Raw genomic sequence first — 14,474 nt, 5'->3', positions numbered from 1 at the left:
AATTTGTTTATTGAAAAAAAAATACAACAAAGATAAAATAGATATTTTTAGGTCATCGTCTAAAAATTATATAATTCGATGAAATATAAAGAATATTGATAATTTTTTAAGTATACTAAATTTGGAAAGAGTTTGTTGTAATTCACCCAAATCGTAATTTGATATTTTTAAACATTAAGTAACATAAAAAATTGATTGTAAAAATACGGTATGAAAGTCGAAAAGCCTCAACAGATTGAGATAGGATGAAAAGTTGCAAAACTTCCCTAAACTCTTCCTCTTCCCTGCAGAGTAGAACTTCCTCTTTCTCTATCTACAAATGAGGGCCACTCCGATCATCTCTCCTAAAGAAGCAGCTCCCCTTAGATGAAGACACCCTTTTCAGCGGTCATCTCCGCCACCTTATTGTTTCTCGCCGCCGTGTGCCCTCCTCCTCCTTCCGCGCATGGTCTTGGCGGCTCCGCCGCGACCCTCGCCGTAGTCTACGGTTCTTCCATCACCGTCTGCACCATAGTTGCGCAGCAGCCAATCCAACAGATTCAATGCTGGCGGAACGGCAAGTTACTGCCGCCCATCCTTCCCACCACGTCCTTCGACGCCGTTGCCGGTGGCCGGGACACCCTCTGCGGCTTTCGGTCCGGGGGTTTCAGCCTCCTCTGCTGGAACACAACACTCAATCCGAAGAGAATTTACGACGACGCTTCGTCTCCGCTGACTTCTCTCGTGATTGGCGACACTCAAATTTGTGCGTTGAGGAACGTTACTTCGGGGAATAATAATGCGATTTGCTGGCGAGGAAATAGTGTTTCTTGGGCTCGAATTCCTACTGGTAATCCTCAATTTCGCGTGATTTCATCCGGGTTGGGATTTTCTTGCGGAGTTCTTGAGAATAATAACCGGGTTTTGTGCTGGGGAGATGATGGAACTTCTCTTTCGATACAATCGGAGTTCAAGAATTCTTCGATGATGAATATTCAGGTCGGGGGAGGGTTTGCTTGCGGGATGAATAATGCCGGATTTGTGGTCTGCAAGGGGAATAACGATAATGGACAACTCAACGTACCCGCTAATACGGCGTATGAATACAGGGGTCTGGCTCTGGGGGCCAACCACAGCTGCGCGATCAGAAGACTGAACCACACGGTGGTTTGTTGGGGTGGAAATGGTGAGTTCTCTAGTAGTATAACTGATGGCATTTCGTTTGAATCAATTGTCGCAGGGCTTGATTTTACTTGTGGATTGATCACAAGCAATTTCTCGATTATTTGTTGGGGTCCCGGTTGGCCTAATCGGTATTATGAATCTGGGATAGAGCTGCCTTTGCAGAAGACTCTTCCAGGGCCGTGCGTGGAGAAGGGGTGTGAGTGCAATTTATACCCTGAATCTCAAGTACTTTGTTCTGGAAATGGTCATATTTGTAGACCTTGTGATATTCCAACTTCAATTCCACCAATTTCACCGCCATCACTTGCACCTCCACTAGTTGTTATTAGTCCTTCCCCGCCTTCTAAAGGGCTCAGAAGGGGTTTATTGGCTTTCGCTGTTGTTGGATCAGTTGGTGGATTGGCTGGGATCTGTACAATGGTTTATTGTTTGTGGACTGGTGTTTGTATTGGGAAGAAGAAGATTCATAATTCTGTGCAGCCAACCATTAATGGTTCTAATGCTGCTCAACAGTCTAGTAGCAGTCCACCTTCACGATCATCCACTCTTAGGCGCCAAGGTTCGATACTCATGAGGCGCCAGAGGAGTGGGACGTCGTCGAAACACACCGACAGGGCCGAGGAGTTCTTGTTCTCGGACCTTGTTGCCGCTACCAATGATTTTTCTTTAGAGAACAAGATTGGAGCTGGGAGCTTTGGGGTCGTTTATAAAGGGAAACTTCCTGATGGTCGTGAGGTCGCTATTAAAAGAAGTGAGACGGGTCCAAAGACAAAGAAGTTTCAAGAGAAGGAGAGTGCGTTTGAGTCAGAACTAGCGTTCTTGTCTCGGCTTCATCACAAGCATTTGGTTAGGCTAGTGGGTTACTGTGATGAGAGGGATGAGAGGCTTTTAGTTTACGAGTATATGAAGAATGGAGCTCTGTATGATCATTTGCATGACAAGAACAACGTTGAAAAGAGTAGTAGCATTGTGAATTCTTGGAAAATGAGGATCAAGATTGCACTGGACGCCGCTCGTGGGATTGAGTACCTCCACAACTATGCAGTTCCTCCAATAATTCATCGAGACATTAAGTCTTCAAACATATTGCTCGATGCAAATTGGACTGCTAGAGTGTCTGATTTTGGATTGTCGCTAATGGGGCCTGAGAATGATCGCGATTATAGGCCAACCAAGGCAGCGGGTACAGTGGGATACATCGACCCAGAATATTATGGACTAAATGTGTTGACAGCAAAGAGTGATGTTTATGGTCTTGGAGTGGTGTTGTTAGAACTTTTGACAGGGAAGAGGGCTATATTCAAGATGGGCGAAAACGGAGGGGCACCAATCAGCCTGGTCGATTATGCTGTGCCAGCAATCATGGCCGGTGAACTAGCCAAGATTTTGGACCCTCGAGTTGGTTCACTGGAAATGAATGAATCGGAGGCGGTGGAACTCGTGGCCTACACCGCAATGCACTGTGTGCATTTGGAAGGCAAAGATAGGCCTACAATGACCGACATTGTCGCTAATCTGGAACGAGCATTGAGTCTATGTGATGATAGCCATGGCAGCATCTCTAGTGGTCCAATCTCCTTTATTTCAGATTAAAGAATTAGACATAGCATAAAGAAATTCGATTCTTTCCTCTTTTTTTTCCCCTTCTTTCTATTCAAGATTTTTCAGCTAGATATGTGGGTACAATTTGTCAAGTGTAAAGGTTGTTCTGTTCTAACATGAGCTGTAGTGTAGGATTTTGTAGAACACTAACAGCCACCACTATTCTTTTTCCACATAATTTCTGATTTGAAATCAAGAAAATATGAATTTCTAGCTTCCCATTTTCATAGAAGTATATGCACAAGTTCTTGCATATGATATGAAAGATGAGAACATGCCTAATTGATTACGACCGAGAGCAGAATTGCTGATGAAACGTTGTTACTTGTTTGAATGGTATTGTGTCTTCCTATGTAGAACTATGATTTCCATACATGTATAGTTAAAACTTTAGTAACATGTATAGATGATGGGTTTTGCTATTATTCTCACACGTTGTTTGTAATAGATTCTACTTTCTACTTTTATGGTGGAAATAGATTGTCGAAAAAATTTTAATTTAAGTATCGCTATTATTCACATAGGATGTTCGTAATAATTTCTACTTTCATGCTGGAAGTAAATTGTAGAAAAAATTGTAACTTAAGTTTTGCTATTATTCAAAGAAATTATACTTTTGAATAGATTGTATAAAAAGTTGTAACTTAAGTATTGATGAAAATTTGTAGTTTTTCTTAAAATGAAAGTGAAAATTGGAAAGAAACTAAAATAGGAATATTTTGTAATACGACTTAATATTTATAATTTTACCAATAAATCACATAACTGGTTAGAAAGTTTATTATAACTTTTGACTTGAATTAATTTAATTTAAGTAGTTTTAGTCTACTGTAAATAAAAAACACTGTTGTTAATTTACTTTCAGCAATAAATTGATAAATACTTTTTTTTAAGCTATTGCAAACATTCTTTAAGTTATAATACGGTTTTTTTCAAGAGGGCACACAAAAGATTCGGTGCTTTAAAAATAAATAAATGTTTATTCAAATCAAATTAAATTATACTATAACAAATATTATTATACTTATCGTACGATTGTCACTCAATCTAGAGTATACATTAATTATGTAATAAATTTAGTACACTTATGATGATGTAAATGTACATTTAATTCGAATTAAATTCGAGATAAAATTTTCGAAAAAACAAAAAAGGAAATTGAAATTGACCAATTTGAAGATTGCAAAAAGCGTGAAACCACGTAGCAAAGGTTGGTCCACTCTTGCGTTTGAACGAAAAAGCGCTTTTTGGACGTTGTTGACTTTCTCATTTCTCATCAAAGCAGTCAATTTAAGGCAGTTAAGCCTCAACGTGTTAACACGTCTGGAGCGTGGATCAGGTGCATTAGCCTCATTGATGTGGAGTGTGGACCCTCCACTATACTGGCCGTCGAATTGTTGATCTATTTATTACTTACCCCTGGGCCCGGGCCATGGGCCCCAATCGAATATTAATTAAAACTTAATACTATAATTCGGTTATATTTCTCATAGTGAAATATCATTTGTGAGTAAATGTTTGAGCAAGTACGTCCAATGTCACGGCGGCGGACCGGTGGTTCTTAATGGTGGACGGCGGCGGTGAGGCACCTCTGAGTTTATCACGTACCGGCTAGAACTTGAGTGGGCCCTATTTCTCATCTGATTTCTTGAGTCAGATGGAGCTAACTTAATAAGCTAATAATTTTTTTTTACGAGAAATGTATGTATTCGTTCTATATTTGTTGTAAATAAAAAGTTCAAATTGTTTATAAATATTAAATTCTCTTCTTTTTAATAAGATTTTTTTCAGTACATAATTATAAAATTCATTTAAAGTCAAAGTCCGCGAATGGAGCATCGATCAAATTGTAAATTGTATCAATACAATAAGATGATCATAACCATTTTTAGGATTAATTATACTCAGACTCCCTTTAAAAATGTTAAATTATACTTTTCTCCAAAAAAAATTTAAAATTACATTTACACTTCCTCCGAAAATTCTTACTTTACTTGACTTTCTTTCGTTAGGATTTGAACAGATAATGCTAATGTAAGCAAAAAAAATTATAATTTTGCCCTTGATTTACATTCTCATGTCGTATAAATTATAATATATTAAAATTCATAATGCATTATTCGATAGATATTATATTAATCGTTTTAAGTTGTAGCTTATTGCTGATGAAGTCTATCTCAGTTGATGAAGCTGAGACCTCATGATTTTAGAGGTCAAGAGTTTGAGCCCGACTTTATGTATGGGATATTGTATCTACTGAATAGTAAGTGTTGATTCTATTGTAATAATAGGTATTGATTAGATTTAGTTTATTTGATATTACTAATTAGAGTATGATTATTGTAATACAACAGAAAAGATTATAATTAATTTATTTCAATTAATAATAATTAATCGTGGTTGCTTAAAAAAGATATAGCTTATTAATCCGACCTCAATCACCAAAGTGATTGTTAAATTGAGTGTGGGAGGAATTCAACTAGTGGTCACCCTAATAAGCCTCATGAGTGTTTAATTAGTAGATATGTGCATTGATAATATAGTTGTGGTCCACTCTCTATTTATATAATAGTTATTGATTAATTACAAGATTTATATATTATTAATTGATGTATTAATTATTAATAATTAAAATTAATGACATAATTATAATCAATTCATTTGAAAGGAAAATGAAGGATTCTATAGATTTGTCATGAAACATCGTGTTCTACATCAATTATGCATATCATTTTAGCATTATAAATGAGATCATGCAATATTATTTATTTAGATTAGTTTGGTGCATAATCAATTCTAATTAAATTTGATGCCCATAATAATTATTATTCTAAAGTCCAATGTCCAAATATTAGTCGAAGAGTCAAATTTTCTATCTGTTGAGTTCATCAGGCTCAATTTTATTGGGCCAAGCACAATTATAGGCAGCAAGGGCATAGAGCCCGTTAGTCCAATCCAGCCACCCTATTGACAGGACAACACTCTCAAACAGGATTTATATAACAAGCCCAATACCAAACAACAAGACCACTACGTCAGCCACATTTCTACACATCTGGGACCATATTACCCTAAAAGGGTGTCCAAGAACGATGATGAAGCCAGCTGGATCGAGCTGTTTGAAGCAGCAAATAACTAACTCTCCCACATTTGCGTTTGACCCGACCGGATCACTTTTGAGCTGGCATATCTTTTTAGAAGATAACTCTAAAAATGATATCAAGAATTTTGAGAATATCTCAACAACTTCGAACCGGTTCTAAAATCTCTACAATTTGTCATGGTATTTTTCACCTTTATTGTTTATGCGAATAAAAAATTGCTCGTCTCAATGTTAGTTCGAAATTCTTAGACCTGAATTTTTGCAAGAAACCTACAAAAAAATATATTAGCACTCTGATGTTCAAATGAATAAAGAATCGTAAAAATAATAATGATGGATAAAAAGAGTAGTAAGGAATAATAAAATAAGAGCAAGTATGATTGAGCAATGACTGTTTTTTGATGTGCAAGAATGAGTTTTGGCAAGGAGGGGAGGAGTGGTGGGAGCTTGAGGGATGAGTTGGTTGTCTCCTCGAGCTAACCACAGGTCATAGGCCTAGCCCCCTCAAGTTTGGGCTCCTTGGCCAATGCTTTCGTGTCTACTAGAATAAAATGCTATTAATCGATAGGAGTAGGTTTTAGTGCGACCTTCATGAAATATATTCCCACATCAATATTATTAATACTTTAATTTACTCTTCACGTAATTAATCTCAGAGCACAAATATATACTTACATGAATTTAAATTCAAATTTGATACTCTTTGGTCATTAATTAATACTAGAAAAGGAGCTTTTTATGAGTGTATTTGACTAAACTTATTTAAAATATCTTATAAACTCGTAACATTTCATTTTTCCATCTCTTTTCTCAAACAACTTACCCAACACTTTTCAATTTCTTTTAAGATAAACACAGACATCATACTACTCAGACAGTAACTGTCAAATTACACAATTTCCTGCATATCATGTATTTTTCACTTAGCCTAAGAGTTCATGTCTACAGCACAACAGGATGCCCATCATCTTAGGCTGAAGAGTAACAGCAAGTACGGAAGAGAAGGTGCAGCAGGACAGGCACAAAACAAACATCCTTCAACTCATTTAAAGTGTCATAAAACAAGTGGAATCTCAGTTCTAAGACAAACCTACTTTTGTGTATGTCAAGGACTAAATACAATGATCCATTGCAGCTACTTTTTCACATATGTACGAAAATCTTACTGGGGAAAACTAAAAAACAGAACATGAAATAATATACTAACTCTTAAATTCTACCGGAATTTGTATGGAGGTTCGATTTTTAGTTTACCTTCAAAATTGAACAAGAATTAATAAAAGAACAGCACGTGTTGAAATGCAGGGACTTAGACTGACTAGAATCGTGAATGTCGTGTTCTTTGTCGAGTTTCATATTCGTTCATCCAGTCGGACAGCCACATGAGACCTTTATAGCCAAAGTATGCAGATGCAACTATAATAACAGCAACAATAAGCAGCAGCAGAGCCGTTCGAGCCACAGCAACTATTTTCTGCACTCGAATCAATTTCGCTAATTGTAAGGAAAATATTCAACAGCGCCAAGAACTACGTATACTGGTTTTCTTAAGAATACAGCCAAACCTGCAGTGTCGAAGTATTTTCTTCCTCATGTACCCTTTGCCGTCGTCTTCTACGTTTTGATACATTAGTAGCTTTATCAGACTCCTTTTCCTGCCAAAGAATAGACAAACCAGGGTGATATTAAATATTAGTTGAGGATTGCGTCTGTAGCGACCGACTTCCGAGAGATGATGTGTTCCAAACAATTTTTACATGCAGAATCATAGGATGAAATATTATAACTAATTATGTGATTCTTCACCTGGTACTGCTAGAATACGGTGCATTACCTCAGGGGGCTTTGTTTGACGAAAATGTAATTCTGCATCAGGGACCTTCATTTTGCTCTTGCAATCATTATCACAAGGAAGGAGTCCAACTCCGTACTGATTCTTGGGTACATCTTTGGGATCACAACCTGTACTGCGATATGCTGCTTGCACGTTCAGACACAGCCACTCCTTTTTCAAGGTTTGACATGCACAACGCACAGTTACCTGCAAAACAAATACAAGAGATTTAATAAAGCAACTTATCATTTCTGTTTCTTTTGCTCACATGTGGGCCTGTTGATAAAAGGGTTGGTTTTGACAACAAGAATCCCGACCCTCACCCTTCCTTTGGGAGGAAAAGAAAAACAGTTAAATTAACTCTCACTACACCACTTTTCTATCTAGCATTTCATTCTTTGAATGTACTCCTCACCTACCTCAATGTGAGGCTAGGTACGTGGTGGGAAGTACAAGTAGAGTATAAATGCTAAAAACGAACAAGGCAAATGAGCAGCAATTATTCTATAACTAACACGCATTATTTATTTAATAATTTAGTTTCAACTATTTATTGTCATACTCAACATTATCATTATTCTGTTATTCCAAGGTGCAAAAGAGGCATCATAGTTTCCTAGTTAGAAACTTTCTAAACTGAAAATAAAGTCAAAAGTTTAAAGATTGGGATGTTGATGCATTAATAAAATTTATTATTGGCAATTGTATCTACAATCTCATGAACGAAACTTTAATAGACAAGATTTTCTAAATACTACAAGATCTTGCCAAATGTTTCTAATATAAAATTCTGCTGGCGGCACAGTTTCATCATAACCAGAATAATGCAGGAGAATAATACATTCTAATCTCTTCTTTATCAAAAATTTTCTTCTTTTTTTTGTGGATGTATTATGGTAGGATTGACGTAACAAAATTTCAAAACTTTTCTTCTAAATATCTTATTTTATTAGATTCCACCAGACAGCTATTAACTCTGAACAAAATGAGGACATCAGAGCAAATGGAGGTGTTGGTAGCTTCTCTCCATAAATTGAAATTCAGTTCATAACCCTCTTGTATATGAGTAGATTGACAATGATTCCACAAGATCATACAACATTATGTTACCTTCTTAGAGCACTTGTCTGGTGATGGACAGGGACCAGTATGACATGTTTCTGGGCACAAATGTGTACAGTTTGGCAACTTTCTGCAAATCCAAAATCATTATCAAATTCATTTTTGCACTACAGAAATTAGAGAAGAAACAAACATAACTCAAGGAATAAAAGACACAGATAGAGAAGAAAAACGGATATAACTTATCATGGAAAAATAGAACTGATAGACACAGACACGTGTCCATATTCGTCATTTGTGATACTTGCTTAAGAACACAAGGGTATTACCTATTCTGATGTGATGTGTCCAAATATGTTCTACCAATCACCACAACCCCCCAAAACCAAAGCAAAAAGAAGGATGAGAAAGAATCACAAACATTACTTAGAAAACAAAATTATTTACCCTGAATAGAGGCCTGCTAAACAAACCATTTTTCATTTTGCAGGGATAAAATTATCAACCAATAAATTAAAAGTCTTACAGATGTGAATTGTCAGCAAATTTTTTTCGCACTGCAGGCAATGCTCTTATATCATGTCTCTACATCCCACATTCTAAGCAGTGGCACATGCCCCAGGACCTTGATGCAACAGCAAATCTAGACTAAAAGAAATTTCACTATGGGAAACAATAATCATCATCGCAGAACATTGCTACACACTCATCATCAAATAGCCAGCCAAATCTATCCCTTTTGAACTAATCAATAGAGCAATGAAAGTTTCTCTTCACATCAAATAAAGTTGGCCAGCACTGCCGACAAGTAACAATGGATCTCGTACTGAAGGGCAAGCAAACACAAGAACGAGGATGCCATTTAGGTTCCAGCTTTTGTTTTCTTTGTCTACCTAGTCTATTATTTTCCTCAGAATGAACATGCAGTAAGCAATCTATATTATTTAGCTGCAGGTTGAGGGATGAAGGATAGAAGCAGAAGTTCAGATACACACAACTTGGAAGTAAATCCACGGAAAGGATAATACAATAATTTTCTAACAAAAAGTCTAAACATGACTAGCCTCTTTATCTCTAGAGGTTAGAACCGTGATTTGCTTTTATTTGGAGGGGAAAAAAACAAATAGCAAACATGTCAATTTCCAATGAAGTTACTGTGATGCAGAACTATAGAAATTACCTGTGGCAAGGTCCATTGCATGAACGAACAGCCATTTGCTCTTTCTTTGACATGGAATTAAAATATATACACTCAAAAACGTGTACCATGGACCCACAATGACAGGAACGCTTAATCAGCGCCTTGCAAGGGGGACATTCTCCAGGATGACATGGCAGGGGACAAGGATGTGGACATGCGGGATCTCTCTCCTAAGAGAAAAATATCATGAACAAAGAAGACAAGTTAATAAGTTCAGTGTGCAGCATCAGTTGAAGTTTCTGATACGCAGATATATCAATGGATTCCAGAGAAATAATGACCAATGCATGAAATATATATTACAAATGAGAGAATAACCAAAAAGTTCAATTAGAGTTCAGAACACCTTCTGACAAGGGAGATTGCACTCTTCACAGGACTCGCCTGTCCGGTAAGTATCTGATATTGAAAAATGACTTTTCAAGGGATGGCATACATAAGTGCAATAATGATTGCCACAAGGGAGAGGATTCCCGCACAAGTTATCACAAGAAAATTCTGCCTTATTTGAACAAACCATCTGAAAGCGAAAATGGTAGGGCAATAAGATATATGTTCAATAATCTCAATAAAACTTTATTTCAGATCAAGATTGTATGATTATTTCCCCAACATCAGAGAAGACAGAGCATAAAAATTTCAAAGGTAATAAAAAAGCCTATATACTGTGTGAAGAAACCAACCGTCCTCTCTGCTCCTATGTGATGTCCAACGCATGACCTCACCACAACTTCCGGACAAGGAGGGCATGGGGAACCAGGAGTTGCTTCAATCAGATGGTTCAGCTTCTTCTTTTTGGGTTTCAGAGTAAATTCAGGAATAGGAGGCGGTTTAGGTCCATGGCACCTTCATATAATATTTAAACAACAGAATTTGTGAGGCAATGCTTGCAGAAAACTGTACAATGAACTACAAGTATTTGAAGCAAACCTTAATTTGCATCTGTGACCACATGAGTATTCTTCATCACAAATTAGACGACATGGGGGGCAAGGACCATAATGGCACCTGTGTGGCTGGAAATACACAAACATGAAACAATGTGGGATTTCTGATCTAAATTTGACATATTAATCAACTAATACAGGAAAGATCTAAGACAAAGCATTCATTATTGACAGCCAAATCGGATTTCAGAAAGTCTTGCTTAATAGTGAAGGGTAGCATACTACACTAATGCAAATCAGCCAGCCAACCTTGCAATTCGACGCATGCCTGCAAAGAGGAGCTATGGGACATGGTTTCGGACACTTGGGAGGTTTTTGTTCGGTTTCGGTGCCACAAGGAACCTGGCCACAATTTGAACATGTTAGTAGAACCTTCAAGTTACTGAAATTTTGTATTAACAGAATTTGAGTGCTTTGAAATTATGTTCTAAATTCTTTTCAATCCACAATATACAAGCAACGTTAAGTTTTTTGCCTACTCCTAATATAAAATGTCTAAAGCAAAAAGGATAACCGATAACAGAAGTACCTAACAAGATGCATCTATTCCATGAAGTGGTGGTTTTTCAATAACTATAGGGAGCAGAATACTTTATGACTTTGCAGTGGCCACCAAAATAAGCCTTCACCCAAAAGCACATGCCTGGTTATATTTGAAAATTTAATAGAACTTACAAAGCATGTGACAGAAATCTTTTTCTTCATGAGTCATGAGATAAGTTAATCCGATAGGTACCTCATCACAGATTTGGTTGTTAATAATACAAACCACTTTTGCAATGTGAGAAGCAAAATATTAAAATGTTAATCCATCCTCCCATATTAACTACCATTTTTTACATGACATACTCTACCATTGCACGCTTAAATCCTAAGCGAGCTATTGAGTTCATGGGCATTTGTTTTACCACATGAACATCCAAAGATCAGGCACAAACTGATGATCAAGATAGCAAAATTTATGATCTGACCCGACCAGACAAGCCTACTATATAATTACTGTAATTTCTGTGTCCATTCCTGTTTCTTGTCTTTATAAGGGAACAGTTGAAGCAAAATAGAAAAGTATTTCCATACGACAAAAAGCTATAGAAATCTGGACCTACACAGGTGTCCAAGGGAGATTTCATACATCCCTAACTTAACAGATTTGCTGAACTACTTTCTATGCTGTGTATGCCTAATCTCCCATCAATTCCATGCTGGGTGATGTAAATTTTCTGTTAAATTTATGGACAGCATTGGACTGGAATTTTTAGTTTCAACCAACCTGATCTTGTTCAAATAGATTGTCTACTAGTGGGATAATTTTCCCAAATCAAGTTTAGGTATTGAGTAGGGCAATTCATACTAAAAGCCAGAGATAGCATTTAATCCTCTCCCAAATCCCCAGTTCTCTTAAATCCTCATCTTCTCACATCTGCCTCTCCCCTTTACTCTCATCTCAGTGACTCAGTCACATTCTCCCACCACAGCCCCACTACCTATATCTCTCCCTTTGTCCACCAGTGTTACTCTTTAAGCTACCAGAATTTCCTTTACACTAAGTTCTCCTCGCCCTCCTTGCCTTGTCCACACCAGTCTACTCTCTCCTCCGGGGCAATCCTGTCACCTTCCACCATATCTGCCTGAGTACCTCTACTCCACCAAAAAACATCTCTTCCTTCTTCATTCTCTAAATATTCACTCTGCTTCTTCCCCATCTCTCACTATTGTTCAATCTACCTGGCTACAATACAAGTTTAAAAACATACTCTTTTACCTCCAATTGGCAAAGCTAAGCAACTTTGATATTTTCAAAATCAAGGGCACATTTATCACAATGAAAAGATAACATTGTAGAAGATAAAAGTGAAATCCAATAAAATGAACAGACATGTTAACTACAATCAAGTAGCAAGTGAATGCTAACCTCGAACTGTGTCTCTCCACATGAACATGCAATTCTCACCATTAATGGGCAAGGAGCACAAGCACCTCTACAACAAAAATGAAAAAAATGACAATCATCATATAAATTAATTATCTGGGTCTCCTCTATGAATGTTATTTACGCAAAAGAACATCTGACTTACCATTTACAAGCCAACATTTAATGTTTGTATTTATGGATATTTGAATTAAGATTCTTCAAACATTGGATTAGCTTTTATTTACTAACTTCTTGTTTATTTAGTTACTTAATTAGTCTAGCACCAAAATGGCACCTCTAAGCATTGACAATCAATACACAAGCTACCATGCTGCTCTTCAATTCTTAAAGAGGAAGAATCACAGCTATAAAGTGTGCATACTGCATTTACACGTCATTGGAGTTCTGTGATTGATTTAGAACAAAGGTGGTGGTCTCTTAAATTTGTCTTTTAGTGGAAACTATTTACATGTAACTTATATATTGCCTGATGAATCACACAAATATTTTAACAGCATCAATCCTAAATGCTTCCTGTTACGAGCTCGCATACTGATAGTTTAACATACAGTAGTAACACATATTTTATCGGAATCTAGATAAAAATTGTTCCAATGTCAAACTGTCATTTTATAAAGTAAGCTCATATGTCAGAAAGTGATTACCTTGGTGAAGAAGTCCCATTTAAAATAGTTCAATCAGAGTTTCAAGATATGCTGCAAGACTGCAGGTGAGGAGATTCTTGAGGCTAACTGTTCATTTCATTTGCTTTTGCCACATTATCTACAAGTGCTTTGTGTTTGTGTGTTTCACTAAGTGTTCAACTAATTATGCACCCAACAAATACTCCACAAATATAAGGATTCATCAAAGAACCTATCATCCACACATTGCAAAACAAATAACAACTAAAACTACCTGTGACATGGAGCTGGGCACTTGTGGTTCCTACACCTGAGTCTCCTGTCACAAATCTGCAGTACAAAAGTTGTGTGATAATTAACTACTGTCTCCATCTGGATAACTGTGACCATTAGATAATAGAGAAACCAACCTCCAAGCAAGGCGGGCAATCCCCATCACAGCAGCGGCGCTTACAAGCATGGCGCCCACAATCCCTGAGTTTCTGGCACTTCCTCTCACATGTCAATTCTTGATAGCAAGGAACCTATTCTAAATTCCATTGACCATTCCCCATATCACAAAATATTATATGGAATAGATATTGAATGAAAAGACAAGAGAATATAACACATTTCAAAATAATCAACCATTACAAAGTTTTTACCTGTTTCTTCAAGCTCCTACACCTACAAGACTTTGTCACGACAATCCTACAAGTTTCAATGCACAGTCCACGATGGCACCTCTCAGGGCACCTATGGAACCCACAGATTAACAGCTTCTCACAAGTTGCCCCGCATAGTGGTACAGAAACATCACATGCCATCCCTTCATATACTCTCTTTCCACAAGGACAAGTCCTCTTCCCTTGAAGAGGACACTCTCCACACTGACCTTCATGACACCCTCTCTCGCAAACATGCCTTCCGCAACCTAACAACTTATTGCAAGCACTATTGCACCTAAATTCCTTGTCACAACACTCTCTCTCCATCTCCACCTTCCCACATTGGCACCTATAAGCC

At 37.1% G+C, this 14,474-nt stretch overlaps 2 protein-coding genes across 2 annotated transcripts in view; one reads left to right on the top strand and one right to left on the bottom strand.

Annotated features, from left to right (window-relative positions):
* On the top strand, positions 212–3,186 carry LOC105160888 (putative serine/threonine-protein kinase-like protein CCR3). Its single transcript, XM_011078392.2, has one exon. The coding sequence runs from the start codon at positions 367–369 to the stop codon at positions 2,755–2,757; it is 2,391 nt and encodes a 796-aa protein (XP_011076694.1). The 5' UTR covers positions 212–366; the 3' UTR covers positions 2,758–3,186.
* The window catches only part of LOC105160887 (NF-X1-type zinc finger protein NFXL2), a gene marked incomplete in the record, with an annotated part of 8,513 nt that continues 926 nt past the window's right edge, over positions 6,888–14,474 (bottom strand). Inside the window, 13 exon segments of the mRNA XM_011078391.2 lie at positions 6,888–7,343; positions 7,435–7,524; positions 7,704–7,910; positions 8,814–8,895; positions 9,946–10,136; positions 10,313–10,486; positions 10,650–10,812; positions 10,897–10,982; positions 11,163–11,255; positions 12,826–12,892; positions 13,744–13,799; positions 13,880–13,993; positions 14,114–14,474. Of these exon segments, the coding sequence (XP_011076693.1) occupies positions 7,188–7,343; positions 7,435–7,524; positions 7,704–7,910; positions 8,814–8,895; positions 9,946–10,136; positions 10,313–10,486; positions 10,650–10,812; positions 10,897–10,982; positions 11,163–11,255; positions 12,826–12,892; positions 13,744–13,799; positions 13,880–13,993; positions 14,114–14,474 (1,840 nt within the window).

The sequence above is a fragment of the Sesamum indicum genome, linkage group LG4 (assembly GCF_000512975.1).
Source record: "Sesamum indicum cultivar Zhongzhi No. 13 linkage group LG4, S_indicum_v1.0, whole genome shotgun sequence".
Lineage (NCBI taxonomy): Eukaryota > Viridiplantae > Streptophyta > Magnoliopsida > Lamiales > Pedaliaceae > Sesamum > Sesamum indicum.
This window is presented reverse-complemented; position numbering and strand designations above follow the sequence as displayed.